Source organism: Equus quagga, chromosome 8, assembly GCF_021613505.1.
Source record: "Equus quagga isolate Etosha38 chromosome 8, UCLA_HA_Equagga_1.0, whole genome shotgun sequence".
Classification (NCBI taxonomy): Eukaryota; Metazoa; Chordata; class Mammalia; order Perissodactyla; family Equidae; genus Equus; species Equus quagga.
In genome coordinates, this window is record NC_060274.1 from 113,349,844 (window position 1) to 113,367,494 (window position 17,651).

The 17,651-nt window shown below is 34.7% G+C and overlaps 1 protein-coding gene across 1 annotated transcript in view; it reads left to right on the forward strand.

Moving 5' to 3' along the window:
* The first annotated feature begins 587 nt into the window (after positions 1-587).
* Positions 588-17,651, forward strand: part of AGBL3 (AGBL carboxypeptidase 3) — an 82,998-nt gene continuing 65,934 nt past the window's right edge. Inside the window, exons 1-4 of the mRNA XM_046669388.1 lie at positions 588-679; positions 1,837-1,944; positions 3,389-3,449; positions 5,610-5,795. Of these exons, the coding sequence (XP_046525344.1) occupies positions 1,882-1,944; positions 3,389-3,449; positions 5,610-5,795 (310 nt within the window). The 5' untranslated portion in view covers positions 588-679; positions 1,837-1,881. The remainder of the gene's footprint in view (positions 680-1,836; positions 1,945-3,388; positions 3,450-5,609; positions 5,796-17,651) is intronic.

The following is a 17,651-nucleotide window of genomic DNA, read 5'->3' on the forward strand; positions in this document are numbered from 1 at the left end:
ATAAAGATCATTAGTCACACAAGGGTGCAGAACGCATCTCACTATGGGTACAAACAAGGACCAACAAAGCAGAAGTCTTAACCAGGATGCTCTACTGCCTCCTTAGACGAGGGACGTGACAAACAACCGACTTGTGGAACCCTAGGGACAAATCCTTGTCCCGCCTTCTCCACTCCTAAACTTTCCCGCCAGCCTCCGCGCGTTGCCCTCCCCCAGCTTGACAGTCCCCCCGCCCGCTACTCCTCTCCCCCTACTTCCCGTCATCCTCCGGGCTCTCCCTTTCCTCTGGTCGAAATCCCGCGTTGGCTCTTTCTCTCAGCGCTGGTGGCTAGGTCATTCCCGAGGGCTCGCTGAAGTCTCGCGAGGGTGGTCCCGTTGCCCTGGTAACGAGTTGGCCCAACCTCTTGGTGAAAGGCGTGGCTGGGGCTGCTACACTACAGCGGCGTTCTTCCACTGCTGGCCGCTAGGTGTCTCGGGCAGGACGGCTGCTCCCCGCGCGGAAGGGGCGACTGGCCTGGCCAGTGCACTCGGGGCGGGGCGAGGGCCTGGCCGAGGCGGGACAGTGAAGCGCCGAGAGGGAAGGGACATCGCAGGCTGGGCGCCCCCTGCGGGAGGCGAGTGCGCGTGGAAAGGCCGCGCGCCGGAAAATGAGCTCCTCCCCACACTGCCGTGTCCAGAAGTGAGTGTGGGAGGAGGACTTTGCCAACACGAAGTGTGGCTTAATCGTGGTCCCCACCGAGAAAATCACCGTGCCTGCCCGCAGAGCTGCCCGGGCGCGGCTGGGCGTGCACGCGCCTGCCTTCGCGTCTTCTGCTTTCAGACGTGGAAGATACACACTTAGCGTCCGTTAGATAATCTGCGTGTGTGGCTTTCCTGAAGCTCGGGTTTTGCTCTACGGCTGGTCAGCGCGTTGGCCTGTCTCATGTGCTCCCCTACGGAAATAGAATCAAGATTTAGGCCAATCCTTTTTTCCAAATTTGGGATTGTGGTGATCTCCAGACTGAAATTTCAGTCTCTTAATGCTGAAGGCGTCGCCCACAGGGCAGACTCCTCTGTTGCATTTGTCGTTATTTGCTGTGAAGCTTGGACTTTCTTCTAGGTAGTCCAAGCTGCAAAACGTGCTTTTCGTAGAGAGGAGCATAAACCAATAGATTCAAATTGGTAAATTTCTTTGGTCATTCAAAAATAATAGAATCTTAACAAAGAATTTCTATTTTTCCATTATCTTAATAATAACCACTTGGAAAGATACTTGCGTAGGAGGGGTCATGGTCATCTCCAATACAACCTTCTGATAGCTGTTGAGATTTCGGTAGGACTAATATAATTGAATACTAGAACATACACAGTATCTACAGAATATTAACCAAAATATCAAGAGAAAAGTCTGTTGTACTCATTTGAACTGTTGGTCAATTGAAGATTAAGCAGAAAATTTTTTTTAACTATATTGCTACATTTCACTGCCCCAATAGGTAACTATAATTTTTCTTTGATTCATGGTCTTTTTAATGCCTTAGGATCGTTTTGAATTTGCTATTGCTCTATGGTTTTTAATTGTAGGTATAGGATTTAGCTGTGTACACTCGAAATTCCTTTTTCAATTAAATTATTTATTTGATTTGTCTTTTATTGTGATTTTCTCTCTCATAGAAATGGGAAATTTCTTCAACTCTTTGAAATTGAAGGTTTAATTAGCTGTGGCCTAAATAATTTAGTTTTTAGAGAAGGCTGTGGTCACTGTTAATTAAATACAATGAATTTTGAGGTACTCAATGTAATAAACACTTTCAACTCGAAAACTGTCAAGTAAGTTTCTTAGAAATTGTTTTACAGCCTACGTACCTAACAAAAGAAATTTCGAACCAAATACTGGAAGAGATGTCAGAAGATTCAGAAAAGGAAGATTATTCAGACAGAACAATCAGTGATGAAGATGAATCAGTATGTTTTTCTCATCTTTATCCTACTTAATTTGAGATAAAACTTGTGCTATAAACTGTAAATTTACAGTAAAAAATTATAAAATCAATTGGATGTAAAAACCAATTGGATGTTCAAATCACTTATTTAAGTTGGGAAATAATTTGATTGAAAGCCAAGATATTACTGTGCGCAGTATGCCCTGTCTCGAAAGAGAAACTATACTGACATTGGTTTTTTGAGAAAATATTTTTGCTAAGCTGCTTCTGAGTTTTATTAAAATGTGAATGTTAAATCACTAGGTTTTATTTTTATAATTAATGTCCACTATTTTCTTATATCTACTAATTCTACTGTGCTACATTATTATATGTATCATAGTATTGGAAAGCCCTTTGTTCTAAACCTGCTGTGGATCGACATAATAGTTTTTATGTGGCTCTGATGTAACAAAGGAAAGGACATGGTGGAAGGAAAAGGGAGGAAAATAAAATGTAGTATATACAGTAGTCCCCCCACACCTACAGATTTGCTTTCCCTGGTTTTCAGTTACAGTCCAAAAATACTAAATGGAAAAAATCCAGAAATAAACAATTCATCAGTTTTAAATTGCTCACCATTCTGAGCAGCGTGATGAAATCTCACACCTTACCACCCGGGGATGCCACGTCACAATACCTGTGTCATTCATATGACATTCATCATCACAAGGAGAAGGATGAGGACAGTACAATAAGATGTTTTGAGAGACAGACCACATTCACATAACTTTTTTTTACAATGTATTGTTATAATTGTTCTATTTTATTATTAGTTATTGTGTTAATCTCTTGCTGTGCCTAATTTATAAATTAAACTTTGTTGTAGGTATGTATAGGAAAAAACATAGTATATATAGGGTTCAGTACTATCCATGGTTTCAGGCATCCACTGGAACATACTCCTGTGGATAAGGAGGGGACTAGTATATTTAAAATTACTATATTTAAAAATAGTTTGGTCCTAGTATTAGAGATTTCTTTCATGTTTTAATGAAGTATAAATTATCACGTATGTAAATTAAGGTCCCAAAATAAGTCCCCCAAATGATGTATAACCTTTTAAGTCTATGGCTCTCTGTGTTTCTTTTCTTTCTTTCTCTTTTTAAAATTTTTATTTCTTAATTTAAATTGTTCGCCAAGATTACCAAGAATCTTTAAACTTTATTTGTTCCCTATAATCATCAATATGACCTTACTCTGTGGAAGAGGAGGAGTGAAAGGGGAAAACTTTAAAGTTTCAGGATGTTTGAAATGTTGGGTGCTTTGAGACCAGTAGCCTGTAATAATCCTTTAATGTTTTTTATATATTAGAGATTAAAGACATGCAGTCAATTCTAAGAATTATTAAAATAGATGTAAAAAATTCTGGATTTGGAAACTGTTGGTTTTTAAAAGAGAAATATTTTAAAACTCTCTTGTTTTAGGATGCAGATACCTTCATGAAATTTGTAAGTGAAGATATCCACCAGTGTGCACTTTTAACAGGTTTGGACTTATCCATATTTTCTCCCTTCTCTTTATGATAAGACCTTGAAAGATTAAAAATAAGAACATGAAGAAACTAGAAAAAAAAAGTCAGATTGAATAATGTAGGGAATAATGTTCTGTTATTGGATGAGAGAGAATGTATCCATTTTTATAAGAATCTTTTGGAGTTCAAACTTTTAAGGTTTGTTTTAGGTAAACCTGATTTTTAATTAAGCTAAATGAAAGTGGTCATTACTTTATAAAGGACTTCACTTAACGTAAGGATTTACCTTGTTATTTCTTTAAATAACTAGCTCTTTAAATGAATTTGCAGTTCAACTCCAGTTATAGTGGACACAATGTTTTGGAAGCACATCTTTACTTAAAGGAAGTGTGCCTATATGAAGAGTTTCTTTAATAAAGTCATTCATTTGCAAGTGTACATGTATGTGGGTATCTTGATGTATACTTTATTTTTTAAAGTTTAAAGTTGTACTTCAAATACACACTGTTTTTTCTAAATATTCATATACCTATCACATATATTCTGAAATTGAAGATAAGACCTTTATTTATTTATTTATTTTGTCTTTTCACCAGCATCCTAAAACAAATCACTTCTGAGATAACCACTATTCTCAGTTTGGTGTGTATCCTTCTAGACCTGTTTCTTTGTATCTATACACATATCTATACCCATACTCATAGAAAATTTGCAGTACTATTTTATGGACTTTGCCCTGCCATGGTTTTTTTTGTTTAAAAATTTTTCCAATCTGTTGGAAGAAAAGATGTAGCTCACTGTTTTAACTAACATTTCCTTAATTGCTAAAGAAATAGAGAATTATTTCATATGCTTGTCTATGTATACTCACTCTTGTTAGGAATAGCTCATTCATAGTAATATTTTGCTAACTTTGTTTACATTGCTTCCATTGTTTAGAATTATTTTGATGTTAAGTTTTTCATTATTCATTTGTGGGTATTTTTACATCTGTTTAAGCTGCAAAGGCCTTCCCTACCCCAAGGTCATCAATATAATCATCTAAGTTTTCTTTAAATATTTTTATGTACTTGTTTGAATTTTGGTATTTAATTTCTCTATAAGTTACATTTATGAATAGTATGAGTTATGGATCTAATTTTATTTCCTAATTCATAAATAGCTGCCTTGCTGTTTTTGAGTCATACTGTAAATTAGACAAAATGTGCTCTGTTTACATAATGGAATACTAGATGTTTAATACCTTTCTGTTGAATAAATGGATCTATATAACAATCCTGAGAAGTACCAAGGGAAAGTACTATTATTCCTTATTTACATGCAGTAAGATTTATGTTCAAAGAGGCTGCATTGACCAACCAAAATCATATAGAAACGAAGCGGTAGAATAGAACTCAGTCTGTGTGACTCCTAGTCCAACTGCTGTATCCACTATTGCACAAAAACAGCTGAGAACTAAGTCTAGGTAAAAAGCCACACTTCAGAGGTGAAAGAGCAAGAGGAGTCAGTGAGACAAATGAAGAATCAAATATGTGAAAGATAGGGAGAAAACGAGGAAGCGTAGCATCATTGAAGATGGAAAATGAGCTCGAGGAGGGGTGATTATCAACATCAAATTGATGCCCTAGTTATCCCATTGAAAGAGACAGGGCCTCTTGCACTACCTACCTGGGGCAACCCCGTCGTATTCTATATGAATTGTGTTCCTGGGTTTGTGTCACGCGGTAGCACTAAAATGAGAACTGAGAAAAAGTTGTGACTGAGAGTTCACTAGCAACCTTTGAAAGAGTAGTTTTACTAGGTGGTGAGGAATTCTGGTCAGAGAGTGTATTTAACCCATTAGACAAATAGTTACCTCTGTGATTAAGTTTAAGAAGACTCACCAGTAGACAGTTTGCTAGTAAAGCTGCAACAAACAAATGTTTTTGGAGTAGCAGAGAGAATTTAGCACAAATTAATAGTATCTGAGGTCAACAACTCTTAGCTATTATGAAGATCAATAGTTACAAAATTTAATTAGTACTTTTATTTTTAAATGCTATGAATTGTATATAACAATTTCCATAAATATTCACAAAGTAATGGTGTTGGAAGGAAAAAAGGAATATATAAAAAAAAGAGGAATTGGAGTTTTCCTTCTTTTCACACATGATTATATTTGAATCTTGTTTCAGCTGACTCTATTAGTGACCCATTTTTCCCCCGGACAACACAGATACTGTTGGAATATCAGCTAGGGAGATGGGTGCCACGTCTTCGTGAACCACGAGATTTATATGGTGTCTCTTCTTCTGGTCCGCTGAGCCCAACACGGTGGCCACACAACTGTGAGGTCATTGATGAAAAAGTCCAGCATATTGGTATGTTCTTAGCAGTTTTGGGGATTCAAACATTAGCACACTTACTTTGCCAATCTTGATTTTAGAACAGTGCATTCCAACAGAAATAGAATGTGAGCATATGTATAATTTTAAATTTTCTAGTAGCCACATTAAAAAGGTAAAAAGAAACAAGTGAAATTTATTTTATTTAACCCAAAATATATTTTAAATTATATTTTATTTAACCCAAATATAGCCAAAATATTTTACTTTCTTCTTTTTTTTTACATTAAGCCTTCAAAATCTGGTGTGGATTTATACTTACATTTCAATTGAATTGCAATTTCTCTGCATCCTCTCCAACACTTGTCTTTTGTTTTTTTGATAATAGCCATCCTAACAGGTGTGAGATGATATGTCACTGTGGCTTTGATTTACATTTCCCTGAAGATTAGTGATGTTGATGGTACAATCCCAATCAAAATCCCAATGGCATTTTTTACAGAACAACTCTAAAATTCAGCTGGAACCACAAAAGGCCACAAATAGGCAAATCAATCTTGAGAAAGAAGAACAAAGTTGGACACATCACACTTTTTTATTTCGAAATATATTACAAAGATACAACAATCAAAGTATAGGACTGGTATAAAGACAGAAATATAGGCCAATGGAACAGAATAGAGAGCCCAGAAATAAATCCACGCATATACGGTCAACTGACTTTGACTAGAGTGCCAAGAATATACAATGTGGAAAGGATAGTCTCTTCAACGAATGTTGAGAAAATTAGATATCTACCTGCAAAAGAATGAAATTGAACCCTTATCTTACACCTTACCAAACAATCAACTCAAAATGCCTTAAAGACTTAAACATAAGACCTGAAACTGTAAAACTCCTAGAAGAAAACACAGGGGAAAAGCTTCATAACATTTTTCTTGGCAATGATATCATGGATATGATACCAAAAGCACAAGCAACAAAAGCAAAAATAGACACATGGGACTACATCAAACTAAAAAGCTTCTGCATAGCAAAAGAAACAGTCAACACTGTGAAAAGACAACTTATGGAATGGGAAAAATATTTGTAAGCCATATATCTGATAAGGGGTTAATCTCGAAAATGTGTAAGGAATTTCTACAACTCGAAAGGAAAAAACTAATAGCTAGATTAAAAAATGGACTAAGGACTTGAATAGACATTTCTCTAAAGAAGACATACAAATGGCCAACAGGTATATTTGTTGACTTTTCATATAAACTGTCTAATAAAATCCTTTGCCCGTTTTGTTGTTGGTTGTACTTTGTGGTTTCTTCTTGATCTGTAAGTGCTCTCTGTATATTCAGGAGCTTGGCTTACTATGTAATATATGTTGCATGCTTTTTTCCCTCAGTTTGTCATTTACCTTTTATCTTTGTCATGCAGAAATTTTTAATTTTTATGTAATCACTTTGTCTATTGTTTTTCTGTGGCTTCTGGGTTTTGAAATTTCCATGTTTCTCTTAACGCTTTTCAAGTTGTATTTTCTGTGATTAAATTTTTTATCCATCAGGAATTCATTTTGATGCAAGAAGTGAGCTCTGAATCCAGTTCTGTTAACTGTCTATCCAGTTGTTCCATCAAAATTGTTAAATTATTTTTTGTCTACTGATTGAAAATGCCACAATTATTATATACTAAACTCCTAAGTCTCATTTTGAATTCTGCTCCATTAACCTGTCTATTTGTATATGACTTGAAAACTTTTATTACTATAGCCTTAAAACTATAAATTTTGTCATATGGTAAACAGACCCCCCCCCATCATCTTTTTTCTTTCTTTTAATTTTCCAATTTCTTGGCTACTTTTGCCTAATTGTATTTCAATATGGAATTTAAAATAAGTTTTTCTACTTGTCCCAAAATTAATGCTGGTAACTTTATTGTGATCACATTACATTTATAGATTAATTTAAGGAAGACTGACATCTTTACAATATTGCGTCTTCCTATCCAAGAACAAGGTATGTCTCACTCTTTATTCTAGTTTTCCTTTATCTCCCTTAGTATAGTTTAAAATTTTTTTCCTTCACCTTTTCTAAGTTTTACTGTTAGATATTTTATTTTGTTACTATTTTAAATAGAATTTTTATTGCATATTATTTTCTTAACTTGTTTTACAGAAGAAAGTTATTAATTTTTGTGTATTAATTTTGAAACTACCCACTTCTCATTTCTAGTTTTTAAATTATTGTATATGTGCTAGTTATACAATTACATCATCTAGTAGAAATGTAATTAAATCTCCTCATTCCCAATTTTTAATGCCTCATACTTCTTTTCTTGTCTGAACACATTGACTGGTACTTTCAAAAAATATTTAATAGTTTTATATTCATCTTGTTTCTCACTTTAATGGGAATGCTTTTAGTGTTTTCCCCCCAAGCAAACTATTGGCTTCTGGTTTGAAATAAATTTGCTTTTGATCCTATTAAGGAAGTATCCATTTATCTTATATTATTAAGAAACTTGACCAAGAATAATTACCTAATTTTACTAGATGCCTTTTCAATTTCTGGAGAGAAAGGGTCATAATTTTCTCATTTGAGGTATTTCTTTGGCTAATGCTTAGAAGCTTCCTTAATATTGAACCAGCTGTATATAGGAATGAACTGCACTTAGTCATGGTGCATTATTTTTAGTGTGTTGCTCAATTCTGTTTGTTAATATTTTATTCAACAATTTTGCTTTAGTTTTCATAAATAAGATAAGCTTGTAGTTTTCTAGCTTTTATACTTGTTTAAGTTTTGGTATAAATATTATCCAGAATGCTTTCTCTATGTTCTAAAACAGTTTGAAAAATACTGTAATTAACTATTCTTTTACAGTTTGATAGAATTACCCTAAAAGGGTCTGGACATACTTTTTATTTGTTTTAGAGATATAGAGAATATTTTTATTGTAAAACTTCTGTTTCTTCTTTGTTGGTTCTGTTTAGATTTTCTATCTGTTCCAGGGACAGTTTTGGTTATTTGTATTTTCCTTGAAAAATAATGCTTTTCAAGAACTATTTTTAATTCATTTATATAGATTTATTCAAAGTATTCTTTTGTAATTGTTATAATTTCCTTTGAATATATGAATATATATATGAATAATTCTTTTTTATTTTTGAGATAATCTTACATTAATGAATTGCCTGAATTTAAGTGTATCAGTCAATGAATTTCAACAAATGCATACATCGGTGTAATCCAAACCCCTACTACAATATAGAACATTATCATTATAACCACTCAAAAATTTTACATACTTAGGTGTAAATCTAACAAAACGTGTACAAGACTTACATGCTTAAAACTACACAATGCTAATGAAAGAAATCAAAGAAGATCTAAGTAAGAAATATACCATGTTCATGGATTAGAAAATTCAATCTAGTAAAGATGTCGTTTCTCCCCAAATTGATATACAGTTCCCAGGCAATTCCTATCAAGATTTTTTTTTTGTAGATATAGACAAAGTTATTCTAAAATATATATGGAATGGTAAATGAACTAAAATAGCTGAAACAATTTTGAACAGAAGTATAAAGTGGGAGGAATCAGCCTATCTGATTTCAACAGTAGTCAAGGCCCTGTGGTATTAGTGGAGAGATTTATACATGGATCAATGGAACAGCATAGAGAACATGGAAATAGAACCACAGAAATATGCCCAACTAATTTTTGACAAAGGTGCAAAAGCAATTCAGTGAAGGAAAGCTAGCATTTTCAACACATGTTGGACATCCATAGGCCAGAAAAAAAAAAAAATGAACTTCACTTTAAGTCTAGTGCTTTATACAAAAATTAATTCAAAATGGATTATAGACTTAAATGTAAGGCATAAAATTATAAAACTTTTTAAAACAGAAAATTTCTACAATCTAGAGCTAAGCAAGGTGTCCACAGACTTGACACCAAAATCATGATTAATAAAATGAAAAAATTGATAAATTGGATTTCATCAAAATTAAAAGCTTCTGGGGCTGGTCCCGTGGCTGAGTGGTTAAGTTCGTGTGCTCCGCTGCAGGTGGCCCAGTTTCGTTGGTTCGAATCCTGGGCGCGGACATGGCACTGCTCATCAGACCACGCTGAGGCAGCGTCCCACATGCCACAACTAGAAGGACCCACAACGAAGAATATACAACTATGTACTGGGGGGCTTTGGGGAGAAAAAGGAAAAAAATAAAATCTTAAAAAAAAAAATTAAAAGCTTCTGCTTTATGAGAGACCCTGTTAAGAGGAAGAAGAAAAACAAAGGGTAAATTGTGCATGCCAACTGATTCTGTCCCTTTTTATGAGGAAAATAGCTTTCCCAAAAATTTCATCCGTAGTCTTCTTTTTACATGTCATTGGCCAGATTTGTATTATGTGGCTACTCCTAGCCACAAGGAAACCTGGAAAATTGAGGTTTTTAGTCGAGCTCATTGCCACCCTGATATAGTCAGGTTTTTGGTAGTAAAAACAAACCAGAAGAAAGTTAGAATGAATGTTGGGAGGGCAACTACCAGTGTATGCAACAACTGTAGTTTCACAGGGCCTTTTACTCCTAAATGTTCTTTTGTTCATGTAACAGTGAACTAACTTGAACTAGTACTTGAGGCTGCATGTAGAAATGGCATATCCTAGCAATTACTTAACAAGTCATTTAGTTTGCCTTATAGGAAATAGTCATCTTTGATATCAACTACTTAAGACAAAATAAAGTGGCTGCTCAGCACTACTGCACTTTTGGGTGTACACAAAAGCTGTGAACCTTTTGGAGGAATACCTACATTTTGGATACCCTTATTAAGGATAAGTTACGTAAAGCTTTGTGACAGATGACTCAAGTGCAGAACAAACTCACTGCTATAATTGGAACACTTTTAAAGGCTTGAGTATTCTAAACTTTGAGGATGTATGTAACTGTCCTGAGAAGACTGTACCAGAAAACTGAGGATATAATTATCAAATTAGATGAGAACCAGATACAGACTCATAAAGAATGCTAATGAGTTAGATAACTTCGATGAAATGGACAAACTGGAAAGTTTCCGTAAAGACAGAAACTACTGAAACTGAATCAAGAGGAAATAGAAAATCTAAATCGACATATAATAATTTAAAAGACTGAATTCATAATAGAAAATCTACCCAGAAAGAAAAGCCCAAGCCCAGATAGCTTCATTGCTGAATTCTACCAAACATTTACTGTTTAATATTCTACCAAACAGCTCCTACCAGTTCTTCACAAGCTCTTTCAGAAAATAGAAGAGGAAAGAAAATTTCCTGAATGTTTCTATGAGACCAGTATTACCCTGCTTACAAAACCAGACAAAGACATCACAAGAAACTACAGACTATAAATATCTATTATGAATGTAGATGCAAAATTCCTCAACAAAATACTTGTAAACTGAATCCAGCAACAAATAAAGAGAATTATACACCATGACCAAGTAGAATTTATCCAGAAATTCAAGGTAAGTTCAACATCCAAAAAACGGTTAATGTAATTGATGTGATGCAATGAACTAATGTAATATAGCATATCAATAGAATAAAAACCAAAACACGCACTATCATCTCAATAGATCTAGAGAAAACATTTTTGTAAAAAAATCCAACACACTTTCATGTTAAAAAAAAGAATCAAATTAGGAAGAGAAGGGAACATTCTAAATATGATAAAAAAGCATCTGTGAAATCCCACAGCTAATATCATACTTAATGGTGAAAGACTGGATGCTTTCCCCAAAGATCAGAACATTAGACAAGGATATCCACTTTTGCCACTTATATACAACATTGTAGTAGAGGTGTTAACCAGCGTGATTAGGCAATAAAAAGAAGTAAAAAGCCTCCAGATTGGAAAGGAAAAAGTGAAATTATTTCTCTTTGCCAATGACATAATATTGTATGTAGAAAATCCTAAGCAATCCACTGAAAAACAATTATTAGAACTAATAGATGTGTTCAACAAGGTTGAAAGACAGCAATATTTTAAAAATCAATTATATTTCTGTACACTCCTAATGAACAATACTAAAATGTACTTAAGGAAACAATTCCATTTATAATAGCATCAAAAGAATAAAATAGAAATAAATTTAAGAAAAGAAGTGTAAAACTTATACTTTGAAAACTACAAAGCATTGTTGAAAGAAAAGAAAGAAGATCTAAGTAAATGAAAAGACACCTCATGTTCATGGATCAGAAGATTTACTGTTGTTATGATGGCAGTCCTACCTAAATTAATCTGCAAATTCAATACAATTCCCATGAGAATACTAACTGTCTGCTTTATAGAAATTGACAAATTTGTCCTAAAATTCGTATAGAAAATCAAAAGAACCCAGAATAGCAAAAACATCTTTAAAAAGATTTGAGACTTTTTGAGACTCACAATTCCCAATTTCAAAACTTACTACAAACTAGCAATAATCAAGACAATGTTGTACTGGCATGAAGATAGACATATAGATCAATGAATTGATTGAAAGTCCAGAAATAAACCCATATGTTTATAGTTAACTGATTTTCAACAAGGGTGATTGTGAAAGAATAGTCTTTCTGCAAATGGTGCTGGGACAACTGGATAGATAGCTACATGCAATGTGAATGAAGTTGGACCCTTACTTTACACTGTATAAAAAAATAACTCAAAATGGATAAAGACCCATATGTAAGAGCCAAAACTATAAAGCTCTTAGGAGAAAACATAGAAGTAAATCTTCATGACCTTGGATTTGGCCATGGCTTCTTAGCTGTAACCTCAAAAGCACAAGCCGCAATAACAATAAAAAATGGGTAAATTGGATTTCATCAAAATTAAAAACTTTTGTGCTTTAGAGAAAACTATCAAGAAAGTGAAAATACAACCCACAGAATGGGAGAAAATATTTGTAAACTATTTATCTCATAAAGGACTTATATAGAACTCTTATGACTCACAATAAAAAGATAAACAATTCAGTTAAAAAATGTGCAAAGGATCTGAGTAGATATTTCCCCAGTCAAGGTAAACATGGCCAATAAACATGTGAAAAGATGTTCAACATCTGTAATCATCAGGGAAATGCGAATTAGTACCACAGTGAGATACCACTTTACATCCACCATGATGACTAGAATCAAGATCAGATAACAAGCATTGATGAGAATGTAGAGAAATCAGAACCCTCAAACTCTGATGGTGAGAATATAAAATTGTGCAGCAAAGGGTCAACTTCGGAAAACAGTTTGGTGCTTCTTCAGAAAGTTAAACATGCAGTTACCATTTGACCCAGCAGTTCGACTCCCACATATATAGCTAAGAGAAATAAAAACATATGTCCAAAATTTTTTTTTACATGAATGTTAATATAACATCATTGTTCATAATAGCCAAAAGGTGGAAACAACCCAAATGTCCAATTGTGGATGAATGGATAAACAAAATGTGGTATGTCCACACAATGGAATATTAATTGTCCATAAAAAGGAATGAAGTACTGATACATACTACGACATGGATGAACCTTGAAAACATGCTAAGTAAAAGAAGCCCCAGACACAAAAGGACAAATATGGTATGATTCCATTTATATGAAATGTCCAGGATAGGCAAATACATAGATACAGAAAGGAGATTAATGGCTACCTAGCTCTTGAGGGCTAGAGGATTGAGAAGGGAGTGATAGGCAAAGGGTACAGGGTTTATTTGTGAGGTGATGAAATGGACACTTATGACAAATGTGGAACTGCAGAATAATAATTAAAAGATAGTCTTTTCAATAAATAGTTCTGGAATAATTGGATTTCCATATTAAACAAAAGAAGACTCACCTCAACTTCATACTATAAACAAAAGTCAATTGCAAGTGGATTATAGATATAAATGTGAAAGTCAAAACAACAAAATTCCTAGAAAATAATATATGAGAATATCTTCATGACATTGGAATTGGGAAAAACTAAAATGGAACGTAAAATATGCTGACCATAAAGGAAAGGATTGAAAAACTTGACTATAGTAAAATTAAGAACTTTAGTACATCAAAAAACTCTAAGCAAGCTATAGATTGGGAGAATATATTTGCAATTTGCAATACATAACTGTCAAAGAGGTCATATCTAGAATACAAAAAGCATTTCTACAAGTAGTAAAGAAAAGACAACTTAATAGGAAAATGAGCAAGTGACTTGAATGGGCACTTTACAAAAAAAGATATCCAAATGTCCAATAAGCATGGGAAATGGTACTGAACCTTATTATGAAGTGGTATATATCTCATTGTGGTTTTAATTTGCATTTCCTGTTTATTAATAAGGCTAAGTACTGTTTCATAGAAGTCATAGGAGGCTAAATTTTAGCTTATAACAAGCAATGATGAGAATGTGGAGCCACCTTCACAACCTGCTGGTGGATGTATACATTGGTTTAACCACTTTGGATGACAGCTTTGCATTATCTACTAAAATTGAAGCTATGCATGCCCTACAACCTGGAATTCTTACTCCAAGGTATATACTCAAGAAAAATGTGGGCACATGTGCTCCAAGGAACATTTGTAAAACTTTCATAACACCATTGTTCATGATAGCCCCAAACCGAAACAACTCGTGTCCATTATAAGTAGAAATGGATCAATAAATTGTAGCATTTTTATGTAGTAATGTGTTATATAGCAATGAAAATGACAACATGCCACAAGATGGATTGATTTCACAAATATGTGAAAGAAGGCAGAGAGGAATACATACTGTGTAATTCAATTTATGTAAAGTTCAAAAATAGGCAAAAGAAAGCTATAGTTTATTTTTTTTTTAAAGATTGGCACCTGAGCTAACATCTGTTGCCAATCTTCTTTTTTTCTTCTTTCCCCAAAGATCCCCAGTACATAGTTGTATATTCTAGATGTAGGTCCTTCTGGTTGTACTGTGTGGGAGGCCACCTCAGCATGGCCTGATGAGTGGTGCCATGTCCGCGACCAGGATCTGAACCAGTGAAACCCTGGGCCACCAAAGCAGAGCACATGAACTTAACTACTCGGCCATGGGGCTGGCCCCCAAAGCTATAGTTTCATATCTATACTTATGTAGATATAGACTATATGTTATGTATATCCATATATATGAATACTTGGGTTCTGAAATTATAAATGAAAACAAGGAAGTGATTTCATTATAATAAGGCTAATGGTTACCTTTCAAGGGAAGGGAGGAACTAGTGATGGAAGAGGGTATAAGTGGGGCACCTGAGGTGCTGGCAATGTAATATTTCTTGACCTAAGTGGTCTTTGCTTTGTGATAAATCACTGAGCTGTATTTCTTTCTTTTTTTTTTGTACTTGTTATGTGTTTGTGTGAGGAATATTGGCCATGAGCTAACATCTGTGCCAATCTTCCTCTATTTTCTATGTGGGGCACTGCCACAGCATGGCTTGATGTGCAGTGTGTAGGTCCACGCCTGGGGTCTGAATCTGCAAACCCTGGGCTGCTGAAGTGGGGCATGCAAACTTAACCATTAAACCACCATGCCAGCCCCTGTTTTTGTACTTCTTATACGTATAATTCCTAATAAACATTTTGTTTAAACATCTGGCTTGTTTCTGGCCATATGAGCTATGGGTAGAAGTATGATTTGGTGGATTTTAAAAATGAGCACAAATAATTGGCAAAAAAAGATAGATAAATACATCAGTGCAACAGAATAGAGACTCTAGGAATAGACCAACATATTTATGTCCAAATGATTTTTGACAAAGGCACCAAAGCAATCCAGTGGGGATAAGGAAAGTCTTTTCAATAATTGATACTGTAACAAGCTGGTGTCCATGTAGAAAAAGATAAACCTTGACCTCTACCTTATTCAATACACAAAAAAATAATTCAAGATAGACCATAGACCTAAATATAAAAGTTAACACTATAAAGCTCCTAGAAGAAAACATAGGACAATATCTTCATAATCATAAGGTAAGGCAACACTTCCTTAGAGAAAACCCAGAAAGAAAAAAGAAACAATGAAATATTAATAAATTTGACTTCATCAGAATTTAAAACTTCTCATTAAAAGACAGTTAATAACATGAAAAGGCAAGCCACAGTCTACAAACAATCCCCAACACATATCTGACAAAGGACTTGTATGCAGAATATAAGAATTCCTACAAATCAATACTAAAAAGAAAAAAACCTAATTAAAAAAATGGGCAAAAGACTGCAACAGACATTGCTCAAAGGAAGACATGATGGCTATTAAGAATATGGAAAAATGTTCAACATGGGAAATGAAAATTAAAACCACAATGAGATACCACTTTTCACTAGGATGGCAAAATTTTAAAAGGCTGACGACTCCAAATATGAGAATGTAGAACAACTGGAACTCTAATACGTTGCTAGTGGAAGTGTAAAATTGTACAACCACTTTGAAAAAATGTTTGGCTGTTTGTTTCTTTTTGTTAAATCCATTTTAGTGAGGAAGGTTGGCCCTGAGCTAATATCTGTTGCCAATCTTCCTTGGTTTTTTTTGCTCCCCAAAGCCCCACTTCATAGTTGTATATCCTAGTTGTAGGTCATTCTAGTTGTTCTATGTTGGATGCTGCCACAGAATGGCTTGATGAGCAGTGTGTAGGTCCACAGCCAGGATCTGAACTGTCAATCCCCAGGCCACCAAAGCTGAGTGCATGAACTTAACCACTCGACCATGGGGTTGGCCCCCATGTTTCTTTTTTCAGTAAAGGAAAATATATATACATCTGTATATTTGTCAAAACTCATTGAAACATACAGTTAAGATCTGTACATTGCACTATATTTAATATGTAAATTTTACTCAATTTAAAAAGTAGCCACAATTCTCCATCCATGTATCCTCACCCTTTGAAAGGTCATTTTGAATCCCCTTCCATCAAGAAGTGTACTCTGTTTCCCCACCCCTTGAATCTGGGATGGCCTTGTGACTTGCTTTACCCAAGTAGAATGTGGCATAAGTGATAGTGTGCCAGTGTTAACCTAGGCCTCAAGAGGCTTTGTACACTTCTGCTTTCTCTTAAACCCTGGTCAGTCACCATGGAACAATCCCTCGCTAGACTGCTGGATAATGAGAATGATGCAGAGATGAGCTGAGGTTATCCTAGATCAGCCAGCCCCTAGCCAAATCTGCTCAAATATGAGTGAACCTAACCAATACCAGAAGAATCACCTAGTTGAGATAAATAAATGACTGTTGCTTTATGTCACTAAGTTTTGGAGAGTTTTCTTATGTAGTGAAAGCCAACTAATATATATACCAAAATAGCTAAGAGTTCAGGCTCTGTAGTAGTAAACTGTGGCCCATGGGCCAAATCAGGTCCATCACCTATTTTGAACCTTTTATTCACTGCTGAAAAGTGGAACATAATCTTGGAAAGGAACACCTTTTATAATCAATACCCAAAGAATTTCTATTAATAAATGCTATATAGTCACATGTCACTTAACAATGGGGGTATTTTCTGCAAAATGTGTCGTTAGGTGATTTCGTCGTTGTGTGAACATCTCAGAGTGTACTTACATAAACCTAGATGGTGTAGCCCACTGCACACCTAGGCGATATGGTACTAAGTTCATGGAACCACCGTCGTATATGTGGTCCATTGTTGACTGAAACGTTGTTATGCAACACATCACTGCAGTTCTAGGAGATTGTAAACAGATTTTTCTAAAGTAGTCTCAGACAAAGTTTTATGGGGATAGTCAATGAGATTTCACTTGTATGCAAACGTTAGGTTGATTCCTCTGAGAGCCAATAGGCTCCTTTTGCTTTTAAGAGAGAGAAAAAAATGAAATAACTTTGTAACCTAAGTGAGAAAAGGTATCCTCAAACAAATTGCACCAAGATATAAATGAGATTGCTT